Source organism: Falco punctatus (genome assembly GCF_963210335.1).
Source record: "Falco punctatus genome assembly, chromosome: 1".
Taxonomy (NCBI): Eukaryota; Metazoa; Chordata; class Aves; order Falconiformes; family Falconidae; genus Falco; species Falco punctatus.
Genome location: NC_137580.1, coordinates 76233223 through 76258244, shown reverse-complemented (window position 1 = coordinate 76258244; position 25022 = coordinate 76233223). Strand labels below are relative to the sequence as shown.

The following is a 25022-nucleotide window of genomic DNA, read 5'->3' as shown; positions in this document are numbered from 1 at the left end:
AGGGCTGGGGAAGAATCAGAGGACTGCCCCGCAGGCGCAGAAATCAACTGAAGTACATTGAGTTCATTAGAAACATGCACACTTGCAGGCAGGAGTTTATTAGTCCACAGACTTACCATAGAAAAAAAAAATTCCCCCAAAATAGGGGTAGGTTCCCAGTTTTGCCTGCTCGCAAATTACCAGTGCTGAGGGTACCGGACGTGTCTTACACACTCTGATTTGAGTGTGGGGCAGGAGCGGAACATGCATTCGCAGCTGAAATTCAAACCTCTCACATATAACGGGGCTGTGTACCTTAGCCACAAGGCAACCAGGAGCCCTCAGCTGCCTCCAAGACACATCCAAGGTCAGAGCAGCTGCAGCAGTTTTAATGTGTGTGAGAGGGAGGTTGGCTCAGCAGATGCCAAGTACTGGCAGCACAGCCAGTCCTCCAGTTCAATGCTCCGCTCCGTGTCCACAGCCCTCTCTGCAAACTTCATCATGAGCAGGGCACGCTTCATGTCCACCCAGTTCTGAAGCACCTGGCGGAGGGCTTCCTCGTGGCTGAGGGGCTGCTCGATAAGGTCTTTCCGGGGCCCCCACAGCAGACACTGCAGCATCCGCTTGGCCTCGGTGATCCGCACACGCTTGATGGGATCTGCTTCCAGGAGCAGGTGAGCCAGCTGCTGGAGCCCCCGGGAGTAGATGGACAGGCTGGGCAGAGCAGGGAGGTCCTCAGGGCTGTACTCCTGCTCCCTGAGGTGCACCTTCTCCTCAAAGGGGTTGGGCTGGTGCAGGAGCTCATAGATGAGAATACCAGTCTGAAACTCATCAAACTTCTTGTACTGAGAAGCCGACACAATCTCCGGAGCCAGCCGGGCCTGACTCTTCCTCAGTTTGGAGTCTCCAGTTCCTGGCTTCTGTTTGGCTTTCAAAAAATTGCTGATGATGAGGCGGGGTAAGTGTCTGTCATCTTTGGCTTTCACACAGCTCATGGGGGGCTTGCAGGGGACAAGCAGGAGGTTCTCCAGGCACAGGTCACGATGGATGATGCCGTGCTCTTTGAGATGCTCCAGGCCATTGCACAGCTGGAGGAGCAAGAAGCAAACACGGCGCTCGTACAGCTCGGGCTTGGCTTGGTGCAACATCACTGAGTCCCTCACAAAGTCAGCAGTGGTCTGGCTTGGCACCTCCCGGGTAATGACCACCACACAGTCGTGCTCGCTGGCACTGCGGGAGGGATGGAGGCCGTCCCCAGGCATGGTTTTTCCCCCATCTGAGGCCAGCAGCATGCTGGAGGGGACAGAGGCCACAAAATGGCCACAGTCCTGCTGGATGTTGAAGTGGACTGGCACTGCAGGGCTGCAATACGAAGCAGCCACCTTGGACTCCTGGGTTTTACAAATCTGTAAGGAGAGACCAAAAGAAAAGTCTCATCAGTCAGTGACAGAGACAGGGCAGAGACCAGAAGTTCAGAGGTGGGTTCTGAAGCCGAGATTTGCAGATGCTAAGGAAGACATCAGTGGAAGCAGAGTGCGCATTACTCCCTTTAGTACTTAAAACTATCCCCTGGCTCGAGGACGTTTCTTGTCCTGCAACAACCCAACCTTAGCAACCAGATGTCTGGGTTGCATTTCTGGGCATGCTTCCTTTGCCAGGCAATGCCCAGGATTTGCAGGACAGGAGGAAGGCAGTCCTCCCATCAGTAACTTCTAGAGATTTTGTTTCGTTGCCGACAAGCAATATAGCTTTTATATCGTGGACATATAGCATGTCACAGATATCATCGAGATTCTCCCCTGCAACTCAGGAGACATTCTGCAGAGGGAAAAGCAAAGCCTGTGGCAGAAGATGTGTGCCTTCATCTCTGGAGATGGTTCACACTTGCCTGGGTGAGGCCCCAGACGATGTGATGCAGCTGCGAAGGTGGCCCTGTGTGGAGTGAGGGGTGGACAGAGACCTCCAGCACTTTCTCCCCACCTAACTCTTCGCTGGTCCTAAGCCCTGGAGCCACTTTCACGTCCTCCTCAACGACTCCACTTTCTGGTGTCAGCAACTACTCTCAAACTCCTGATCAATGGCTAAGGGAAACCAGTAACAAGCTGTACTCATCAGCACAGGGAAAAAACACCAGAGAGAAAGCAGGAGCTAAAAACAGGCTTAGAAATAAGAGAGTGAAGCAAACTCAAGGGAAAAAAGCATTTTATAATCTGGATTCTCTTAAAGCCACATGACTTTTATCTTCATTTTGTTCTGTATTTTAGCTTTATGACTACATTAAAGACTAAACAAACTCAAACCCAGGTTTATTATAGGAGTATCCATTAGCTTATGGGGCCTTCTGGCATTTCTATTATACACTTTATACACCGGGTTTTTTTTCCTTTTATTTAGCAATGTATTTATATCTCACCCACAGGAATCAGCAACAGGCCGAAACTCAGCATAAAAGGTTTCAAACCCTGGAGCGTGCCACTGCCAGTCACAGCATGCGTGCAAAATCGGACAAGAAATCAATTTTGCCTCTGAGTTAAAATAGATGCAAGAATAGAGAGGAGCTGGAGAAATGGGCTGCTTTTGTATTCCTCTAGCAAGGGTCTGAATCGAGGCATTTGCAGGTAATTCACTCAGATGAGACGATACTGTGGAGACGGGGCATTTCAATTCCCTATTGTCCTCTCTTTTCTAAACAAAAATACCCTGCCATGGCTGCATGCTTATTTTGTGGAAGGACAAGCTTTGGAGAGCTAGGCAGACTGCAGATTAATGCAGTGGGATGCAGGAAGATGCAGAAGGTCCCCAAAGGCGGTGGAGGCCTTCCAGCCCTCTGCCGAACAAGCCTACTTGTTCCTCCCCACACAGGGAGGATGTGTAAGGCTTAGGAAAAGAGGAGGAACTATGCAAGAGAGGAGTCTCTACAAGAATAACTACAACCAAATGAACACAGGGAGATCTTCCTTGGCCATCCACTCTTTTGTGACTTTGGCTGCACCAGAGGCACCCTCCACGCAGCAAGATCCAAGTAGGAGCCTGGGGCTGGCTTAGTCACGCATCTTTAAGTGGAAAAAGAAGCCAAGGCATGAAGCATATCTTGGCTTAATTCCTCCAAAGCCATTTCATGTAAACCTGGCTCCTTCTGTTTGATACGTAGCTGTGTCTGCCTATGCACAGCCCAAACTCTGGCTCCTACTCCTCAGCAGGCTCCTTGGCTCAAGTCAGATCTTTTCTTTGAGCTCTCCAAGTCTAATTTTAACTACAGGTCTATGATCTCTTTCATATCAGCAAATCTGTACCAGAAGCCAGGAGGGGCAGCTAGGAATCAGCTAGTTGTAAAGTTTCACAATTATTCTCTGCTGCAGCTCCCAAAAGGAAGGCGGCACACAGGGACACTGCAGGAGGCGTATGCATGCACATGTGTAAACACACACACAACTTCACTTTATGCTGGTGGAGAGCGCGGCCCTGTTGGAGTGGTTTGGGCTTTATTAAGGCACTCTGCAGTGTACCAAGGACACAGAGTAAGCCCTCATCACACACAGGGATACAAGTGCAGTCCCACTAAGAGATCAGTACGTGCTCTTTCTGCATTGGCAAGTATTTGTGCACTACAGCCATAGAGCTGAGCCTCTGAACCCCACCTAACACGGCACACAAAAGCACGGGGGGGGGGGGGGGGGGGGGGGGGGGAGGGGGGTGCCACAAGGAACCACAGATTGCAAAGGAGCACACCAGCTCACCACTCAGCGTTCAGGCTTCAGAAGGAAAGTTGTGATGGATTTAGGTATAACACACAAGTGTTAATCCGAGTGCTGGAATAGGGGTATGGGTGCAAGATCTCATCGAATTCCATTTTGGTTATTTACAGCCCCCCTGCTGAGTTGACCATACTTCCTTTAAAATATGAACTGGCTTTAAAGCTATCACTTAACTAAAACATCCCCTTGGGGTTCATAATGGTGGAAGCAATTCAGCAGAGATATTTTTTTTTTTCCCCTTGCTTAATGCATTTCTGACAGTGCTTTTTTTGGGATTACTTTAGGTTTTGAAAACAACCTGAAGAGTAAGCAGCAATAAGATGCCCCTAGGGTTAAGTCAGAATAGAAATTAAAGGCTCTGTATTCAAGTAGCAACATGGGTCAAGAACCCAAAATCCATGGGATGTCCATGGAACGGGTTGGATAAGCTTACTTATCCAGGTTTCAAAGAGCTGAACTATTGCACCTCAAGTTTCCATTTCAAACATGGATTCCATAGAGTTACAGGAAAATATTTCAGACCTGACCTTACACAGCATGTCTAGGTCAGCCTCGCATGGTTTAATTGAGATCTGCGATATCTTAATGCCTGTAGTTTCAAGATCATATAAGCACTCACATGGTTTCTGGGTCAGACCTTCCACTTAAAAGGCAGGCAGAGGCAAAAATGGTGCCTTTTGAACAGCCTTTCATCAGCTTGTGTTATCGGAGGTGAATGCCTCTGAGTTTACAGCATAGTGTATGCCCAAGGATTTTTTTCAGAGAGTCTAGTCTGCAGCAATAAGCGTCTGACTGGCATTCGTTACAATGAAAGCTACTTCTCCAAATTAACCTTTGCAAGTGGTAGAGGAAAAGTGACCATTTTGGAAGGGGTTTTGCTTGCCAAACTTCACCTGTGGGAAAGACAAGCAGAGAAAACGGGCCATTGTTTGCTGATGGTGCTTCTCAAAGGCGTACCACTGAGCCAGCTTCCCACTCTTTCATTCAAATCCGTACACCAGAAAGGGGTAAAAAGAAGCTCAAAGGTTCAGTCTCAGCTTAGCCATGGACCCCCACGTAGCCTTGGACCCTGCAGCTCTTTACCTCATCTTCCCAAGCGGAAAATGGGGATAAGCCTGGATTCCTCCTGGATGTGGGCTTACCTTCACAGCATAGGTGGTAGAAGGGTCCTTGGAGCAGGTGGCACAGTAATATATTGCATCCCCCGAATCGCAGCAGGGCTTGTTGCACGCCAGCTTGAAGAGTGACCAGTTGTTCTCGCTGAAGTGCAGCTCATTCTTCTGCTCCCGCATGAAGCAGTCCTCACATTTGGCTACCAGGCGACGCAAGGACTCAGCGTAGAGGGCCCCCAGCTTGGCGTACACCCCCTCCTTGCTGTCCATGTTGCTCAGAAGGTTGTGGAGCTGGAGGCTGGAGCCCGATGACACCTGGCTGGACACACTGAGCTGCGAGGAGGAAAGGGACTGGAGGTTTCTGCTGGGGATGCATGCCCCTGTGCTCTTACTGGAGGCTGAGCCCCAGTAGCCGTTTCCTTTGGAGCCTTTCTCCAGGGACTCGGAGGAGGAGAAGGCGCCGGGGCGGCCCACCAGGCTGGCTGGGTGGATGAAGGGAGGCTCCTCTCGGAGGCAGACATTGCTCTCCGAGTGGCTGACATTCAGCCTGGGGCTGGCAGCACCAGCTGCTCTGCCTGAAGACGCCTGTCCCCCAAAGAAGCCGTCTGGGGAGGACACCGTTCTGCTCACTGTCTTCTTCTGGGGCAGAGGGGGTGGGCAGCTGGGGGCAGAGGACAGACCATCCTCACTGGCAGCGGGAAGGAAAGGAACAGAGGGAAACACTTGGCTCTCAGCTGGAACAGGTGAGTGGTTCGGCTCAGACGAGCGCCCTAGGAGACAGCAACACACAAGAAGATGCCGTGAGCGGCTCTCGCGGGCTGGGAGCGCAGGTCCCTCTCCGTGCCCCTGCCACCCCTACCTCTGCCAGGGCCCTGGCTGGGAACAAAGGGGCAAACCAGGTTACATCTGAACCCAGCGCACAGTCCTTACCTATTCACCACTGCAAAGCTTCACCAAAGGGGTTAGGGATTTAATCCGGTTTAGTACAGAAAGTTTGCAAAGCAGGTTGCAACCGGCCACCTAGAGAAATACACACACACACACACCGCCGCAACCACTCCCCTATGAACTGCATACACAGTAGTAAAAAGCTAGTAGAGGGTAAATATTTAAGCTGTGATGTCATCTACAGGGAGGTAAGAATGAAGCACTCGGGATACAAGGACAATCTGTTGTCACTATGAAACACAGCCCATTTCACCCGGGAGCTGCCACCCACCACCTCAGCAGCACAGCGTGGTAAGGACAGTGACACACTACAGCTCCGGCCCTCTGGCTTCACCAGAGCAGCCCCAAGAGTATATTGAACCCATCTCTCTGCCTCACACTGGGTATGGGACACTGGGCAAGTTTCCATCCTCCTGAAAAAAATCTGGCCTCACCCCTGCTGCATGTCCCCCAGCTTATTGCCAGATCTCTTTGCTCAGCGAGCAGGCTGGCCCCACTACGTACCAGTGAACCCCAAGCAGCTCCACATGCCATCTGCGCATGCATTGGGCTGGGCTGGCTGCTTCATTTCAGGCAGCTGTAGCAGCTCTTCTCCTACCCTGGCCAGGCTGGAGACAGGTAATACAGTTGCATGTCATGGAAGAATGGAAAAGGGGGGGTTGAGGGGCGGGGATGGAGAAAAAGCATGATTTGACATTGAACTAAAGAGCAATAATTTCAGGTCACGGAGACAGAATGAATGAGGAGTGGAGGGGTATGCAGGGGAAATTAAAGGAAGGCACCTTATTATTTCAGAGAATTTTCTATGCCACTTGAATGACAGGCAGGACTCTTGATAAACTTGAGCTCTGCCAACACCTTGCAGGCAAGTATAGACCTCGAAAGGTGCATGGTGGGGTTTTGCCTCAAGCAAGCTCAGCAGATAGTGGGATCTATTGCTTTCTTTGAACCCAGCTTCCAAAGCTGCAGAGTTGTAGCAAGCCAGCCTTCCTCCTCGCCAGGCTGCTGGTGAGGGCAGCTGCCAGCAGGCACTTCCTCGCAGCGGCTTGCTGCGTGCTCCACAGGAACGCCCTGGGGCAGCTCCATGGCAGCCCGAAGCAGGCGTTGGTCTCCATCACGGCCCTGGTGACTCACCAGCTCTTCACGCACAACCTCCAAGTGCAGGGGCTCCAACCCCTGAGCTCCCAGCCTGGCCTGGCCCGTCACATGCAGGCTCAATGCCATACCACCTGGGCCACAGCAGCTGTCCCTGTTAGCTGCTTGCCACCTGAAGACAGGTCCCCCATTTCTCAGCTACCAGAGTGGATGCTGGCATGATCTGTCCCTGTCCCTCCTCACCAGTTTTCTGGCATGACATCGATTTTTCTTTATCCCCTCCGCTGCCTAGGCTGCCTGTATGCTCCCGATGCAACGTGCCCTACCCCAAACAACAGCATTCAGGGACACCCCAGGAACAAGCAGCACTGGTTTTGGCTTCTGCAGAAGATGAGCTTCCCACACAAGGCAGTTTCAGCACCCCATTTCTGATGACATGCTCAGAAACAGCTCTGTAGGAAACGCTGTGAATCAGCACGTGTCTCTTGCCCCAGTTCCCGGGTGCCGAGCTACCTGCCTCCTGTTGGGCCCTTGTCCCAGCTGCCTGCGTTGCACACCCAGTGAGCAACTGCCTGCTCTCCAGTTTCAGCTGTGCACAGTTAACTCTGGAGCCCATGGCTCAAGAGGTGCACGCCCCAAGCTTCCATGAAAAGCCAGACATCTGCATCATACCCTGCTGGGTCCAAGGGAAGGATCCTCTCCATTAAAACCCTGCCAAAAGCCACAGGCAGGGATCACTCAGCATGGCATCTCTTGCCACTTCCAATCCAAGGGGCTCTGACAAAGGATACAGCCAAGAGAAGAAATTCTTCAGCCTGCAGCCCAGGAGCAACTCAACATAGGTATCTCTGCCAGGACAAGCAGCTGAATCCCTGTTTCAAGAGGCGAGATTTACTTAGCAGTCTTACGGAACAAACGTCAGCGCTGGAAGCTTTGGCAACCAGTCCACACACCTAGCCTACAGATGACAAACTGCTCTTACCTTTTTTTTACATGCTGCTGGGCTCTGCCCCAAGCACGGGGTAACAAATGAAACCCTTTCACAAACTTTGCTAACAGTGCTCTGCGCCTTCAGCAGAGCCCTGTATGTCATGGGCTTAAAAGCTCCCCCCGCCCCCCGACCCCGTTCGAATTTTAACATCTGACAGCAAATTAATTCGAGCTCACCTCAAGTGATTGACTGCATAGCTTATTGCTTGCATCAGCAAGAAAAACGGCATTCAAGTTATTCATTTAAAAACTCATCTTTCCTGAGGTGAGCTGAAACAGTTGCTTCTGTTAGTGGAGACAGAGAAATCCTCTTGTCCCATATCATTTTTGACAGCAAATTGCTTCTGTGCCCAACAAATAAAGATCCAACATATGCGAGTTTTTCTTCCCCCTGTACAATTTCTTGGCATGGTCTCACTCTGAGACTCCAAGTTAGCAGTGGATAAAATGGAGTTTCCAGAACTCTGGCTCTTAATTTTATTGCTGCACGTTGTTGCTCTTGGAAAGACAGAACTTCCACTACACGAAGGTTGCTTTTGCAAAGGAAATACTTTCTGAGCTGCTGAACACGTTAGTGCATGTCGAAGTTACGCACTGATGAAAAAAGTGACTTCATAGTAAGTATTTTTTAATCTCAGTTAAACGAGTGCAGGCAGATTTTTTCCCCTTCAAGAAATAACTGGGAACACAATGAGTGGGAGAGATCACCTCTAGCACAAGACTCCTTCTGGTATTCCTCAAATCTACGGAGGACTTTCTACAGCACGGCTACTCGTGACCTTGTGCGATGTACGAAGCACAAGCGGGATAAGGCAAATTGCTTTCAGATAGAAGTTTTATCCAGACAAGAGGAGAGCTACAGGATGAACAATTCTGGCACTTGCCAAATGAAAGAGGAAGAAGCCTGTGATGTTGCCCTGACTCATCTGAAGTGCATCAAGAGGCAGAAGGGTAGGGGAAGTGGAAAGATAAAAGGTTGCTGGGGGAACTAGGTGATCAGGCCCTCACAATCTGTGCTCTGAAGCTCTGAAGACTCTGCGGGCCTCAGGATGGATGTTAACTCCTTCCTGGGGTCTGATGCTACCTCTCCCACACCCAATGGTCACTTACTGCCATCACTGCCAGTCTGTGTGTCTGAGTCAAAGCTGTCGGTGGAGCCAGCTGTGAAGCTGACATGGATGGTCCTGAAAGGTGGGCTGAGGCTCTCGGCAGAGCTGTTGCTGACCCTCTCCAACTCGGCGTTATTCGGGTTCATTTTCAGAGCATGCCTAGAGACAGTGAAAGAGAACAGTCAGGAGACAGATGGCAAAAGATACCCTGCATGCACTTGTGCATGGAGACTGAAGCTGAGAGCAGCCTTAGCTTGGTCTCTGCCCATCCCTACAGACACTGTGCAGCTTTTTACCATGCTACAGCACCTCATTCTTGTGTGCTTCACTTCTTTCTTTGGCACCTGGGGACTGCACCCCACTGACACTGAGCAGGTTATAGGCTTGCAGCCCCTATGCAGACCCCCACGTCAAACCAGCTGTGCCCAAGCAGAGAGGGAGAGCCACTGAACCAACAGCATTCAGCCCCAGTCTGCACCTTCTTTGCCTAGCAAACGGGGGTCCTGGACCACATCCCATCTTGGCCACCATCACTGGGAAATGGGGACCCGCCAGTGTTTGCGTTCAGTAGAGTTCCCAAGGGAAGGGCGTGGCATCACTTTTCCATTTTACAGAAGGGCAGATTGAGGCTGGGTGTCAGAACCCAGTTCCTTTATGGCAGAGGCATAAGCGGAAGAAGAGTCCATCCCTAGCGGCTGTAGTCTCCTCAGTGCATCACAGTAACAACTGACACCTGAAAGAAGAAGCACCTCTGCAGAAAACAAGTGTCTGCCAAACTCAGGACCTACCATGCAGTTTTTAATGTAAGACCTATGGCTTTCCATGCAGCTTCCATCTAAATAAATAAATAAATAAACCATAAACTGGGCTTATAACCTGCCAGGTCACAGTAAGTGATCAGTTGTAGGCAAGCAGGACTTTTCACTAAGATAAGAATTTCCCCTGCATTTTCTTCATTTTTTTTCCTCCTTGGAAAACCACAGAAACTGTTGAAATCAGGCAGTACATCAGAGCAGAAACGCTTCTAGCTTTGGTACAGTTCAGACTCTATTGGCCAGCAAACAAAGGTCATCAGTCCACATTTTTTAAGTAAAACTGTCAATCTGCTGATAAAATTCAACACATTGTTGATTAAGAATGTAAAAAGGTTAGTGGCAGACTTGTAAAAAAAGAAAAGGGACTTCCACCAGCTATCTTGCTGGAAGGTATCCAGCGTTTCCTAATCAGACGGTTGAATGGCTGCTGAGAAAGACAAACAAAAGACATGCACGACCATTTTCTTCTGCCACCCTGTTCATGTGCACAGGAACCCTCCTTGTCCCAAACCCCCTCAGCACAGCAGATGCTACAAGCAATTTTTATTTGAAGATTGAGAAATGTTCGCTCCCCATCCAGACAAAGCACTTACTCTCATGTCCACACCACCGCATGGAGAGCAGAGTGTATGAGAAGCCCGGAAGAAACTTCTGCCAGACTTCCTCATTTGCCTGAGCAGCTTTGGTCTAAAAATACTCAGGGGCTGATGAAAATAAAGCTCTAAAACCACTTCAGGTATAACTCAGCAGAGACACTGCTCTTGCACTAGTGACGAATTTACCACAGGAAGTCTCTTAGGGATGATTTACCAAACTTTGCGACGCACCACACAAGTCATAGTTGAGAGAGAGAGAGAGAGGGAGAGAGGGAGAGGTTTTCAGCTCTGTTACAATTAATGCCGTTGAAAGCAATCCACTAGACTTAAATCCTTTTTTTTTTCTTTTTTAAATTATAAAGATATATAATTATCCTATAGCTTTCTCAGATGCTTAACTTTTAGTGATTTGGGAAAAAACCACATGGGTGCACACCCATGTAGGTGCACTGTCTAACCTGGCCAGAATCAAGGAAGCATTTGAATCCCTAAGAAAAGAGGATTTTGCAAGACAGCCGGCCTGATTTGCACAGATGAGAGGTTTTCTACCACGTTCCACTCCCCCCACTCCCCACCCCCCCACCCCCCCCAGAGAAAAGTTGGTGCATTTCTGTTTCCTTCCCATCACTTAAGCACAAATCCATGGAGCTGCCTTACCATTCCCGCACTCAGAGAGAGATGGGACTTTGCTCAGCGGGGTCCAAGGTCCACGGTGCGCAGCCACACCTATTCCTCCAAGTAACCTGGGTGCAACGCAGCAGCTGCCAGAACCATGCTGGCTGCTGCCTTTGCTGAGCTCAACATTGCGGTGAATGAAGTCAGATGCACAGAGAGCCCCGTTTCCTCTCCGTACCGCCGTGACTTATGTAAAATGCAGTTCCTGAATAGGCACACCGAAATAGAAATTGTTTGCTGCTTAAACGACATCCTGCTCTTGTTTCAGATGTTACAGCCAGGCCAGCTAATACTGCCTGGAAATAGCTCCGCTTTACATCTCCCCCTCTGCTTTACATCTCCCTCTTTTCCTATAAGCTGCTTGAAGCCCAGGCTGTAGCCTGCACAAACTAAAATACCGCCCACTATACCAAAGAATTACTGAAAACACTTGCTAGGGTCAAACTCTCCCATTCCACTAAAATTCCACCCTAAATGCTGAACATTGCTGTGACAGCCTGTGGGATGGATCCTGTTTTACAGCTAACCCAAACTTTCCCTGCTCTGCTAGTGTTCCTTCCCCCTTGTGTGACTGCTAGGGCACAGGTGGCTCTGCTCCATCCTGCCCTTTTGACCCAAGGATATTGGAAATAAAGAGCGTCAATCTATCTTAAACCTGAAGAAATTATTGGGATCGCTCCCGCACTGGCTTGCTCCCCTTCAGAAAGATGTAGCAGTGGTTAATTTACCTCCATTTCAAAAATCCATGCTCAGCACCTTCAATGTAACCGGCAGGTTCAAGAGCAGCACCAGAGCCTCCTTCATGTGCCGGTGTATAAAGAACAGGTCTCAAGAGTCAGTTCTCCCCATCTAATAACGCATAAGACAGTATTTCCAGCTCTCCACATTTTTCTGCTGGCTTTAAATACACTTCAATTATTCAGGATCCTCCATGTAACTCACTGCCATATCGAGGCAACCCTTCCTATTCACTAGTCCCCAATTTTCCCTTCCTAAACAATTTTATCCAGCTGGCTTTCCACATGATTCCCACAGACCTGCCTAAAAGAAGTCACAGTGGAAAACAGCGGTCTCGTTAAACAAACCAAACCAAAAGAAAAACCCAAACCACAGAGTTTGGTGTTCTATAACATTGCAAAGGGACCTGGATCATTTGCCATGCCCCATGTTGCATCTCTGGCCAGGGTATGCTTCATCTTTCCCGTAATTCATATTTGAGCAGTGGCCATATGTTTGATTTCACATTTCTTAACAGACCGAGGTCCCACCAGGTGCTGCTGCAGGATTCCAGCATCACTAACCGTGCGCCTTGCACTTCTTGGAGAGGGAACAGAGATGGGCACCAAAACACGGCTTCCCTGACTGCAGCAGACACATGTGCCTTGGGATACCACCCTAGGGATTCCTCAGACCCCAGGTATGCGTTCGGCTTGAATTTCTGGCCCAAAATATGACATGCAGACCTCACTACCTTCCAAAAGTGCAAGAGGCGGGGGGGGGGTTGTGAGCAGGAGAAGGCCACTCAGATGCAAGAGCTGCAGGCTCCCACTTGGTCCTTTCCAGCAGCCGCCACGTGTGCAGCCTGTTGGCAGTGGTGAGGGATGCATCTCTCCCCCATGCAGAGACCCAACCACAAGGAGTACCCACTCTGCAGCCCCCATCTTGGGGGGGTCCCAGCCTTGCTGTGCCAGCAGGAGGGGGTCGCTGCTCCTCAGCATAGATGGCAGGATGTGAACAGGTAACAGAGATCCTGAGCAACAGAGGAAGGAAGCAGATGAGAACACAGAACACGCACGGATCTCCACAAACTGAACCACGCTCCAGAAGTCTGGTGATAATGGCAACAGGACACCCTCTCCTAAAATAAAATACTGGAACTGATGATGCATGGCAGACAGAAAAGTCAGACTACATCACAGCATCATAACAGCACACAGCTGGCCATAATTCTTACACAAGAGGAAGCACTGTTGTACCATATGCTTGTCTATCATGAAATGTGAATAATTCTATCTTACTCCTCCTTCCACTACTGTTTGTTTCAGCATTTCCCCCTGGATGCACTGGGCAGTTAAAAACCAGCATACAGGAGCTCACATTTGAGGCTTGGTTTTGTACTTACCCTTCTGCTCACAGCTGATAAATGTGGAGAAACCAAAACTGAGGTGAGGGAGAGAGAGGATTTTGAAACACTCCTAGCTCTGCCCAGAGGACTACACTGTTCCTTGCTGTATCAAAAAGGTTTTATGCAGCGCAGGTTAAGCTGAAACAAGGGTTTGGAGTCTGGAGCTGCAAGGGGAAATTCAGATTAGGTGCAGAATTAAGATGGTAGATGGGTCAAAAATTCAATCACTGCATGCTCTGACGTGGTGAGGGGGACAACAAATCTCATTTCAATTTCCAACTCCGTGCTTTAAGTAGTAAGACAGGAAAACACACAGAAAAGTGAATTACTTCCATTTTAAAAGAAAAACTCCCCTGAAAGATTGGCCGACAAATCACAACCTTTAAAAAATAATCCCATGGTAGAAGCAGCATGAGAAATTCCTGATTAGTTTCAAACAGAAAACACAGGAGGAATCCAAAAGGTGTCTTCCTTCCATGTCCTGGAGCATGATTCTCTCTCCTACTTAAGCCATAGCCTCCCTTCTTTGCTTTATTTACTTATTTAATTGTTAATTAACTATTTAAATAGACTCCATCCAGAGTGTCTTCTTTATTTATTTATTATGATTTATTATGTTAATAATAATAATAATAAATCTGGCTTGTCCTAGACCAAACAGGAGATCCCTGCTGTCACCCACAGTCAGGGAGAAAAGGGTCAAAATTTGGGACCGCCATGATTTCCAATTGCATTTGGAATAGCCACAGCAGCTCCGTGTAGCCAGGCTGCTTTTGTCACCGGGGTACGCCACAACACTGAGTCCCAAAGAGAAATGAGTGCCTTGGGAATGGCAAGAAAAGGGAATAATCTGTCTCAGGTACAGCACTGCTCCAAGTCCTGGCAAGGAACAGACAGCACAGTCCCACCAGCCAGCACCACCTCCCCAGCGAGAAGCAATCCTGGCTCTTTTCCTGGTGATCCAATACCCAAAGCCATCAGGCTTTTGTAATGCTTTTGTTTTCTGTTCCCTCTGGCAACAAGCGGCAGCGGCGGCACCATAACATGCAATCTTGGCACACCTCAGGCTCATTTCTCCTGGCTGTTTTCAGCCGTGGCGGGCGTTGGGATGGGATGTGCTACACACATTTGTTACCCCAAGTGAACGCATTCAGCGAATTTCAGAGGCGATCTATGGCGCTGCCTTTTGAAGGTGACATTAATTATTATGAAAACAGCCCAAGAGCCAACAGCTCAAGATGCAAAACAGCATCACTGTTTCTTGTCTTGAACAGGCACATGAAATAAATTAACTGTCAATGTTGTGCAGGCTAAAAGGAACCATGAGGCTCATTTAGCCTGACCCTCTGCATAAGAGAGACACATTTCAAAGATTCATTCCTTGTGCCAAGAAACTGAAGGCCATGCTAGAGCATTTCATACTGAAGAACTTTTAAACTATCACTGCATATACCAGTCCTGGGGATCCTCGTTCTCCTGGTGAGCCCTTTCTTTAGCCAGCTACCTTCCCAGCTTTTAGAAGGTGACCAGCCACCATCTTCTCTTTCCAATCTCTTTCCTTTTGTCATTAAGCTAATTTTCTATTCTGCTTCAGACCAAGCAAACCCTTAAATATCTATAACCTTTCAAACAAGCAGGACAAACAGATTTTATGTAGAAACAGTCACAAAAGGTTCAGAGTAGCTTTATACAGGACAAAACAGGCACAAATTTATTATTTTCCTTTTTTGTCCCAACTTTGAAAACTCCCTAACATCACTCCTTCTGCCATCCAAAAAGAGAGCTTACTGCAAAACCAGAGTTTCCTTCATGCCTGGCAGGAATTTACCCTGTAAAAACTTTTTTCCCTTTTGACTGTTAGAGCAAAGATGAACAAAACAGAATCTACAGACTCACTTTTTCTTGCTTTGCTTTGAAACTAGTTTGAACACACATGCAAGTTTTCTTTAAAATAAGCAATTAAGTTTAATTAGGAAAGTCAAACAGGCAGGCTTCGTTTTCCAGCATGAAATCAAATACCTTGCTGTAGCTTGAGATCTAGAAAGTAAAAAGACAGTTACGTGCCTTTCCTGCAGCTGAAACGAACTCTGATTTGCTAAGCCCCAAGCCTGTGCCACAACCAGGTTTATGCTGGCTTCATCTCCATCTGTCCATCCATCCATCCATCCATCCATCCATCCATCCAAGGAGCCTTTGCAGCTGTGCCACCAGAGGACATCTTGGGCTGAGGTGCTCTGCCTGTGCGGGACTACGTAAGCGTAACAGAAGTATTGGTGGTTCTTCCATTACCGATGAGCACATGCCCACAGACTGCCTGGGCCTAGGAAGGTATGGACGTGTCTCTCAGAGTCATCTTTGTGTGCAAGACCTCCTTCCTACCTTCTTCAGGCATTTGGCTGCAGCCCAGGAGGACCAGAGGTGATGTTCCTCCAGCACCAGGTCAGAGTCCTATCATGACCTGAAGCTGCAAGCGACAACTGCCCAAGGTAACGCAATCCTGCCATGGTGATTTTAACCAGTTGTGCCCACAGCCATCCCTCCCACCGCCGCACTCGGGTAACACCACCTTGGTTCCTGCATCGACACGCTCAGAGAAGCCATGCTTGAGATGAAAACAAGAGCACCCTCAAAGCAAACAAAGCAACCAGCTGGGTTTGCACGGCTTGCGAAACCCTGCCATCTGATCAGATCGCTCCTCAGGCTGGCTGCGCAGGGGGTTGGCAGCCGGAGGGAGGGCTGTGCTCTTTGAGGAAGGCGCCCCGTGGCTCAGCTGAAGGCATCAAGGCAGTTAGGAGACAAATACATGTAGCACAACACATGGCCTACAGCTACAGGGAGTAAAAGCAACGCCAGCACCTACCTCAACCACCTGGCAGGGTTTATGGCTCTGCCAGAGATCCTGGTCACGGATGCCACGTGTTTCCCGACCTCAGTTTCCCTGCCTGCTGTCACACAGGCTTTCCTGCACACAGATGCTTTCAGGATGACTCAGAAGCAACTGTTAGGGTTGGCACAGCCCAACCACACCAGCAGCATGAAACAGCCCCTCCAATAAGCAGAAAATGCTCCACGCCCCTCAGGACGGATGGTTGTAATTCCACATGGAGGGCAACAACAGGGCATGCTCCTGGCTTGGAGCACAGCCGGTCCAAGTCACCCAGCGAGGGAGACACATCAAGTAGCCCCTTGCCTTCACTCCCAGCCTTCACGAAGGCAGAAAGGACACTCCAAGGACTGCCAGGGAAGCATCCTTGCCCCCAGTAGAGAAAAAGGGCTCTGCATGGCTGCTCCTCCATGAGCGGAAGGAGGCCCTGGCACTGCAAGCAGAAGATGCTGCTGGGATATATTTTGCAGAGCTCGAGTGCCACCACTCTTCTGGCCTGCCCAGACCTCTGCTCTGCAGGGGAAGGAATCAGGTTCTAGAGGACTTTCAGCAGGAAACTTGGTGTTTCCTAAATGATCACTGCTCAACAGCATCTGCTGGCCTCAACAACACTCATGTGGCAAATACAACCCCACACCCTAGGCTGATAGGAGGCACCAAGTGGCACCAGCCATGAAAGAAAGTTCACAGGGTCAAAGCTAAAGCACACCTTAGTGTTCCCTTTGATTTTAAAGGCAATAAAACTTGTCTGTGTGCTCACTTGCTTGTGGACCTCTTCTTTCCTCTGACTCCAGCAGCCATGCGGCATCACAGCAGGAAGCCCAGCATTAAGGAGAACTAAAGCCTCTTGTTCATCTCTTCCCTTTCCTTGTGAAACCTAATTTGTTCATCACTCGATCAGTTTAAAACACTAATTCCCTGGGTTAGCCAACCCTAAAAACATTGAAATTCAGCATGAGAACAAAATAGAGCATGGGCCAACTCAACCACGGTCTCAAACTGGAGGTCACCGATGCCTATGCGTAAGCTTGACTGTGGATCCCAAGAGCAAGTTCTCCTCCAAACACCCATCCCCTCTTCTCAAATTTTAAAGCAAAGAGTTGGAGTCAAATCTGTTGTGCAATGCACTGTTCCAGGTAACAAAACTGATGCACACAATAAAGCAAATACAGGGCACCCAGAGAATGTGAAAATATCCCTCCCCAGTATGCTCAGACAACAAAATCCACTAGTTGCATGGAAAGGAAAAAAAAAATTATTCCTCCATTTTATCTTTTTTTTTTCCTTTCCCCCCCCCTTTTTTTTTTTTTGTGATACACACAAGCTGCAGATACTGAATGCACCCACATATCAGAAGCCTGTTTTTTTAATTGGTTAGCAGAGCTACTGCCTTCCAAATGGATAGCTCTCCCTCATTCACATTTGTTTTCCAGGGGCTGCTGTCGCCCTGCCTGCAAACCTGACTTCAAGGAGAGCGGCGAGCAGAGGGTGCCTGAAGCCAGGCAGCTCCCACACATCACAGCCACGTTAGGCAAGCCCCAGTTACTCGCCTGCAGGCAAGGAGTCCTCTCTAGGAAACTGCAGCTTCAAGAGTTAACCTCAAAAGCAAAAAGACATTAGAGCCAAACTGAAAATGAGGATTTCAGAGGCCCTTACTATTAGCACCAGAGACGTTGCCCAGTTCCACCCATAAGAGAAGCTTGCAACCCCCAATTTTCTGTCCTATTCAACATCAAGGAACTGTGCCGAGACAGAAGCAAGCTGACGTGGGAAACATCAGGCATCCTCAGCACAGACCTTGTTCTCACTTAAATATTGGGACCCAAGGCTGTACCCTGCAGCCCTGAAGGGCTTTTGCAACTACGCGTGGCATTTGAGCCAGGACTCGCGAAGATCTGACAGCTTTTCAGGGTAAAAAGGCAAGTAGTTTTTCAGCTGTGTAGTCACCTCCCGTGCTCCTGAAAGCCCGCCTTTGAACTGAAAAGGAACAAAAAAGAACAGAAAGCACCTCCTAGCCAACGAATCCCTGCAGCAAACACCCCAAACGCAACTGGTTAACAGACTGCCATGCACACACTCACAGGGCTGTACCTGGACTGCTTTTTCGGTGGCGGTGGCGGTGGCACAAACTCCATGCCATTATTCTTGTCTTTAGGGAAGTCAAAGGAGAAAGATGATGATTTGCTGATCCCAGTCTGGCTCTCCAGTGTCAGGCCGTCATCCACAAGGTCGGCACCAGCTCTTCCATTCTCAGCTCCCACTGCCCACGGGTGAGTTAAGAGCTCCTGCTCCTCCGCCTGCTCCTCCTCCTCCTCTATCCGGCACTGCTTGGTCCATGTTGGGGTGTAGTATTTCTGCCTCCTGTCATAGGAGGTGCCTACCAGACCTCTGCTGGGCTCCTCCACAGAGACCCCGTTGACATGAGTGCACAGAGAAGGGGATGCCCCAAAGGCACCTGTATCAGTATAGTTCCGTGGCAGCAGATGAACACCAGCTCCATCACGGCCGCCGTCATCACCAAACTTTGCCACGTGGGAGCTTACTGGGGGCAGACGGTTCCCCTCACTGCTTGGCTGGTTGTTTTTGGACATCTTTGGGGGAATGGCTGGACTCTCAGTAACCGACGTCTTGGCAGGAGCTGCCAGATGAAATCTTGAACTGCTCTCACTTCCAGATGATTGAAAAACCTCTCCAGGCTCAATGGTAGGCGATGAAGTACCAAAATCAGGGTGAGAAGTGGGGCTGATACATGGCCACTGAACTCCCACCGCCGAGTCAGGGCTGCTGAGGAATATAGTCTTGTGGTCATCCTCGGTGTGCGCTGTCATCACAGTTATCTTTGCCGCCACCTGGCCGGTGGAGTCCTGGTATTCCTTCTCACCACCCAAAGCCCAGCCACCATCCCTCCACGTCCCTTCAGCTTGCTCCTTGCCAGTGCTGCGAGCCAGCTTCTCCCCTTTTGCTTGTCCACCGACAGCCTTCAACTGCGCCTTCTTCCTCTTGGTGCTCTCGGCGTAGATGGGATCGCTGCGGGCTGGCTCAGCAAGGCGAGAACGCTGCGGCTCCACCAGAGCCTGCTGAGGGGTGCTCGAACCCTCGGGCCAGGGGCCTCCGGTGCCAGAGGGCTCTCCAGGGGGAGGAGAGTCCTCGTCCTCTGGGGATGAAGCAAGGGCAGCCACCTTGCTGCTCCCTGCGCTCTCGGGGAGGGCAGCGGGCTCGGTGTGCAGAGCCAGCTTTTTCCTCTCTGAACACAGGGCATAGGGGAGAGGATCACCCTGGTCTTTCGTGATGCAGAAGGCCACGTTCACAGCTCTGCGCTCCTCTTCACTGAATTTGACCGCCCTGCCGCTTGGCCTGGGAATCTCGGGAGCATCCCGCTGCCTCCATCCGCTGGGAGCAGGGCTCTCCTTCTCGCACCGGGCACCCTTCCCCTCCGCACCATGCGGCTCCCATGAGACAGGGCGCTCTCGGTGGCAGTCCGTGATTGAACAGTACTCCCCCCCTTCACTTTCAAAACCGGCCGAGAGGTGACCGCGGTCACCCTCTGAGGGGAGCGCTGCTCCTTCTCTGGCTTGAGAAGAAGGGTTTCTGTTGGAGTTTGTGGAGCTTCTGTCCCCCAGGGTAGATGGGTTAGGGCAAGGGGGGCGATGTGTCAGGGCAAACTTGTCTTTGGCTCTGTCCTCCTGCTTGCCCACCTCACCCACAAGCACCAGGCTGTGGATGGAGACGTTTCTCTCCACTCGGCTCTCCAGGCTGCGCAGGCCCACCATGGAGTAGCTGGGAGGGCAGCAAGACAAGCAGTCACCGGGCGTGTTGTGGAGGAAGGGCTTTCTCACACCACCACTGCCAAAACTGTCAAGGCAGATCCGCTGGGCTTCTCCTGATTTCAGAAGGAGTTGTTTGCCAGAAACCATGCCCCAGCTGACCTGCAGGGGCCAGAGAGACAAGTGCACTGTCAGGATGCGCATAGGCAAAATGAAAAAAAAAAAAAAAAAAAAAGCCCAGCTTCACAGAAAAATCCTCTGGCATTCAGAGTCTGTTTTGCCCTGTGCTCATGCCACCAGTAACTACCACAAATATTTTCTACTTAAAGCACACTTGTCCTATTTCCGGAACCATTTGCAATCCTTGCATTATCAGCAAGGGCAGTGCACTGAAATAAGGCATTCTCCTTTCTCTTTCTGTGGGTTTGCTGCCAGAAACATGTCCAACCTGTCATCCTCTCCGTGAATCACCATGCAATTAAAGAGTCAGAGAGAGAAGGAATATTTGCAACCCTCTCTGCTTGTTTCATTTCACACTGCTGAACTGACTATCAGGCTATCACAGGTTATGCTGGGATAGCAGCTTGCCTATGCTCAGCAGCATGGACTGGGGAGCAGCTGGACAAACTTATCCAAAATCTTTTTATCTGAGGGAGATCTTTCCTGCTTGCCAAGGCAGAAGTGGGAAAGGCAGAGGATAACATGTGCCTGCAAAGCGACCCCCCCACTGCCCCCGTCCCAGGGAGGCAAAACCTACTCCCATAGAGCAAAACTCAGCCTGGGGCCAAATCTGTACACTCAAATCAAACCCCACCAACAACAGTAGCCTGTGCTCGTGTGCCCTTTGCCCCTAGAGCAGAAGCAAGGGAGAGCAACAGGAGGGTTAGAAGAGAGCTGGTGAGCCCTGGCTCTCCTCGGGGGCAAGGGTGGGAGATCCGACCACACCTGCGCCAGGGGCAGGGTGACAGCAGCCCACGTGTGGCTGGGGCAGTCCTGGTACTAACTGGTCAGGGAGCGGAGTGAACCACCCATCTCGGTTGCAACTCACACCACCAGGGCTTGCCCGTTTGCAGGCAGGCAGCAGTGCTGCACCCGGAGGGCATTACTGCTGCGGCAAAGGTTGGGAGCCCAAGGAGCTGGGCTAGGAGGGTAGGGCACTTTCTTCCTCACCCACGAAGACCATGGATCCAGTTAGCATTGCTTGCAACCAGACAGGACTTCTTTTCAGTATATCTTCCCAGGAAAATAACTTTAACCCACATCCTCATTTAACATCTGGCAGCTCCTAAACAGACAATGTATTTTTAAGCTCCTTTGCACATGCCTTGTAAGCAACAGCTCATTCAGATTCAGCCAAAGGTACTTTGAGAAGGTACTATATAATTTAACAATCCGAGTCAAGACCAGAAGGAAAAACAAAGGGAAGGAAATCATTTTAACAGATATTCCTAGCACTCTTGAAGAGAGGTAAGTAACGGGAAGTCATGCTTTGACTGGATTAATCATTACCTGTGACAGATCTGCATTCATATTCACATCCGCCCACGCGTCAGAAACATCCGAGTTTATCATAGTTGGCTTCACAGCAATTGTTGGCTTTGAGAAGGGAGAGGTATTTACACCTTCGTCTTCCAAGGCAGGGCTCTCGGGCTTGGTCCTAACTCCATTCGTGAGCACGCCACAAGCTCCCACGTCTGGGGGTGTTTGCAGTCGATGGGAACTCTTTGGGTTGAAGCAGTTTTTGCAGGAGCCGGGCTTCCAAACGTGTTCCACAAAGTCACTGCACGCAGACATCTTCAAATCCTCGTGGGTCAGACCGAGAGCCCTCTGCGTCTTCTGCACTGTCCGCCGCTGCTCATTTTGCATTTGCTCCCCAGAGCTGCTCTTCAAGATCACCTGGTTATCTGGAAAAGCACAACACTGTCTGATTAGTTTGGTTATGCCCCCAAATTGGAAGATTTTTTAATAGGACAGGTGATAATTACACTTACTCTGCTTTCGTCACAAAGGCTTATTGTTTACAAGGCTTTTTTCACAGCTTAGCTAAAGCCCACACAATCACTTGAAAAGCCTCAACTTCTAAGCATAGCTCTGTAATAGAGAAGACATCAAGCAAGCAGCATTCCTATGTGATTTAATTCCCTGTTTAATGAGCATGTATAACCAGCCTCATGCAAGGTTTAGATCAAGGGTAAAGGAAAGATCTTGGAAATAGCTGTTCACAGCCCCACAAGCAGAGCCAGGCAGGAAAAATTCCTTCTCCGTAGTGGCATCCTCTCTCTGGAAAATAAAAAGGCCTGGAGATCAAGGACCAGAATCGGCAACTGTGTAACCAAGGGGACCGACAACAACCTTCCTCTACCCAGAAGCACCACTGTGATTACTGCCGTGGTACACAAAGGCTTCTCTCCCACCCAGTGCAATGGAGAAAGGCAATCGGCAAGGCTGGGCCTGGCACTGGTTTGAGCAAGTGCCTGGCAGAAAGCTCGTATCTGGTTTGCCAGGAGCCACAAATAACAGTGGCAGCTCGCTGAAACGATTCATTGTCTGCAAAGGGAGAAGCGTTTTGCTCTTGGCTTACTTACAGACAAGGATCCCTTCCCATCTTCCTTCCCCAAGAGGAAATGCCCCAGGAACAAGACATTCCTGCATTCCTGTGCCCCCCCCCCCCCTCCCCACACGGCCAGGTCTGCACTCAGCCAGTAGCTACCTGGAGCTAACAACTTTGGAGATACTTCAGAGGAGGACTCCCACAAAGCTCAGTGGATTAGGGAAGAGAAGATCAGAAAACGTGACTAGATGCGGAAAGTTGCAGCTGGCTGCTGGGGGTATCAGGGCACACGATTCCCCCACACGGCTCCACAGAGTCCTTCCTCTCCTAACCAGCTGCAGGTCAGCATCTCCCAGCCAGCTGATGTCAGCGCAAACTGAAGCTCTTTCCCAGAGGGTCTCTGAGTGAACAGGCACTTTTACCCCCCAATCCTGATGGCACGAGAGCAAAATTTACCAGCCTGATCCTTCAGCACTTTCTCCACACAGACATACTGCAACACCACCATAGCTATGGACACTTTTGCACCTGCACTTGAGTAAAGCCTCTCGCCTCTGGGCTCAGGGGTGCCCTGGGCAGCCTCTCTGACAGCCACCCTACTGCATGGCGAAAAGACAGAGACCACTAGTAAGAGCCCGGGTGGGACAAAGTGAAGCGGGGCAGAGCCACTGCCCCATGCGCATAATCCGAATTCAAAGGCCACCATTGGGAAGGGAGGTTTTGCCTGGCTAAAGCATTAGTACCTGCAGACTCGCTCCACCTGGCAGGCTGATAAATTAGGATCTGTTTCGTGAAAACCCAGGGAAAAGGGCAATATTAATAGGATTCACAAATCAGATCCGTGCACGTGTCTCCCTTTTTAAGGAAGAGATTGTTTTAGACAGGTTTTGCCACGGACTTCACAGAGTCCAAATTAACCTAAGGACAGCAAATCACTCTTGGATATACCCCAACACCTTCAATGAGATTATCATTATTTGCAGAGCAAACACGTTTTTAAAGTATTCTATTCTTTGTTTCAGCCCTAGCAAGCAGTGTCCGGCATCACCCAAAGTTGAGCAAGTGTCTTGATGAGCGCCAGCAAAGAAAAAAGAAAAATCAAAGGGAGGAAAGCAGGGACCGAAGCCAGAAAAAACTCTTCGCTTCTGGTGTAACAATCGGCGCTGCCAAGCGCCTTTTAAAGATCGGGAGTTCCCTTTCTGCAGCGAAACCCGCCGCTGTTTCTCGCTGCCCGGGCGCGGGGTGCCGGGGCGCGGGGTGCCAGGACCCAGCCCGCACCAGCCCCGCCGCGCCCGCGAGGAAACCGGCCGAGCCCGGCCCCCCCGGCGCACCGAAAGCCGGGAGCTGGGTCACAGGCACCCCCGCAGCCCCGCGCCGCCCGGGGCACCGGCCGGGACCCGGCGTAAAGGCTACTTGTCACCCAGGATAGCGGTGCGAGGATGCGGCACCAGGATGCTCCGGCGCAAAAAAATACCAAAAACCCCCAAACCCCACCCCAAACGGCTCCGGTTGGCGGAAGGACCCTCCCCACCGCCGGGCACCCACCGGCGCTGGGAAAAGTTTACCGGACAGGGCCCGCCGGGGCTCTCGGGGCAGGCGGCCGTGCCGGTGGGGAGCGGTACGCGCCCCGGGCGGGCTTCAGCCCCACCCCGCCCTTCTGCCCGCACGCCCGGTGGGCACCGGCGCGGCCCCAGCGCCCCGGCCCCAGCGCCCCGGCCCCCCGGCAGCCCCGCCCCGGCCCCGAGCGGCGGCGGCGGGGTCCCTCCCTGCCCGGCTTTGTCCCGGGAGGCGGAGGCCCGGCGCCCGCCCCGGCGCTGCCCCTCGGCCCCACTCCCCGCTCACCAGCCTCCCGTGGCGGCGGCGGCGGCGGGGCTCGGCTCCGCTCCGCGCTGCGCCCGGCCACGGCCGCCGCCGCCACCGGGCGAGTGGCAAGCGGGGCCCCGCGTGGGCCGGGGGCAGCAGCCGCCCCGCCCCGGCCCGCCCCGGTCCGCCCCCTCGGGGCACGGCGTGGGCAGCAGCGCGGGCGGGGGCGGGGCGGCGCCCCCCGCTCCCCCCGCCCCCCCCCCCCGCTCCCCCCGCACACGCGGCTCCCCTTCGCACAAAGCGCACCCCTCACCGCGGGGGCGCAGGCAACCCGGTGACGCCCCCCCCCCCAGCAAGGCTCACGCAGACGGGCACCGTCTCGGGGACATCCCCCGTGGTACCAACCCCCCGGGGGGATGCAGGCACCCACCTACCCCAGCAGCCCCGCACAGCCCCATCGGGCCCTGCACCCCCACCCCCCGCAGGGACACCCGCACCAGACCCCAGGCTCGGGGGCGGGCCTGTCCCCAGCTGGAAGACGCTGGGAGCCACAGGGTTCCCGCATCCTCGCATCCTGGCAAGCTGGCAAGGACATGGGGAAGTTCAGCCCGGAGGGATGCTGTGGAAGGAAGAGAAAATTGCAGCCACCAAATGCAGCATTTGACCCCACCGTGCAAAAAAAAAAAAAAAAAAAAAATGCAGACAGCATCTCAGGAAAATCCCAAACTTCTGTTAGTCTGGGGGTCTTTAAAAGGGAGCGGGATGAGGCTTTGCTCCCTGTAGTGTCTGAGCTGCGCTTCAGGGCAGGCTGGAAAAGGAGT

At 51.3% G+C, this 25022-nt stretch overlaps 1 protein-coding gene across 3 annotated transcripts; it reads right to left on the bottom strand.

Moving 5' to 3' along the window:
- Nucleotides 1-62: 62 nt before the first annotated feature.
- On the bottom strand, nt 63-24632 carry PRAG1 (PEAK1 related, kinase-activating pseudokinase 1). Of its 3 annotated transcripts, none has more exons than XM_080407424.1 (6): nt 21839-24632; nt 21357-21751; nt 18175-20009; nt 8990-9147; nt 4877-5616; nt 63-1385 (listed from the first exon to the last, which is right to left on the bottom strand). In XM_080407424.1, the coding sequence occupies exons 2-6, from the start codon at nt 21711-21713 to the stop codon at nt 348-350; spliced, it is 4128 nt and encodes a 1375-aa protein (XP_080263550.1). In that variant the 5' UTR covers nt 21714-21751; nt 21839-24632; the 3' UTR covers nt 63-347. The 3 variants fall into 3 exon arrangements, with proteins under 3 accessions (XP_080263550.1, XP_080263551.1, XP_080263549.1); XM_080407425.1 differs by having other exon boundaries at nt 24241-24632; XM_080407423.1 differs by having other exon boundaries at nt 21357-24632.
- Between the last annotated feature and the right edge of the window lie 390 nt (nt 24633-25022).

Bases quoted from the DNA above. Each gene is read 5' to 3' on its own strand.
- PRAG1 (XM_080407423.1), bottom strand. From the start codon at position 21,713: ATGCAAAATGAGCAGCGGCGGACAGTGCAGAAGACGCAGAGGGCTCTC. The intron at 5,617-8,989 runs GTAAGTGACCAT...GCTGTCTCCTAG, and splicing joins ACAGACTGGCAGTGATGGCA to GGCGCTCGTCTGAGCCGAAC. The intron at 1,386-4,876 runs GTAAGCCCACAT...CTCTCCTTACAG, and splicing joins CTACCACCTATGCTGTGAAG to ATTTGTAAAACCCAGGAGTC.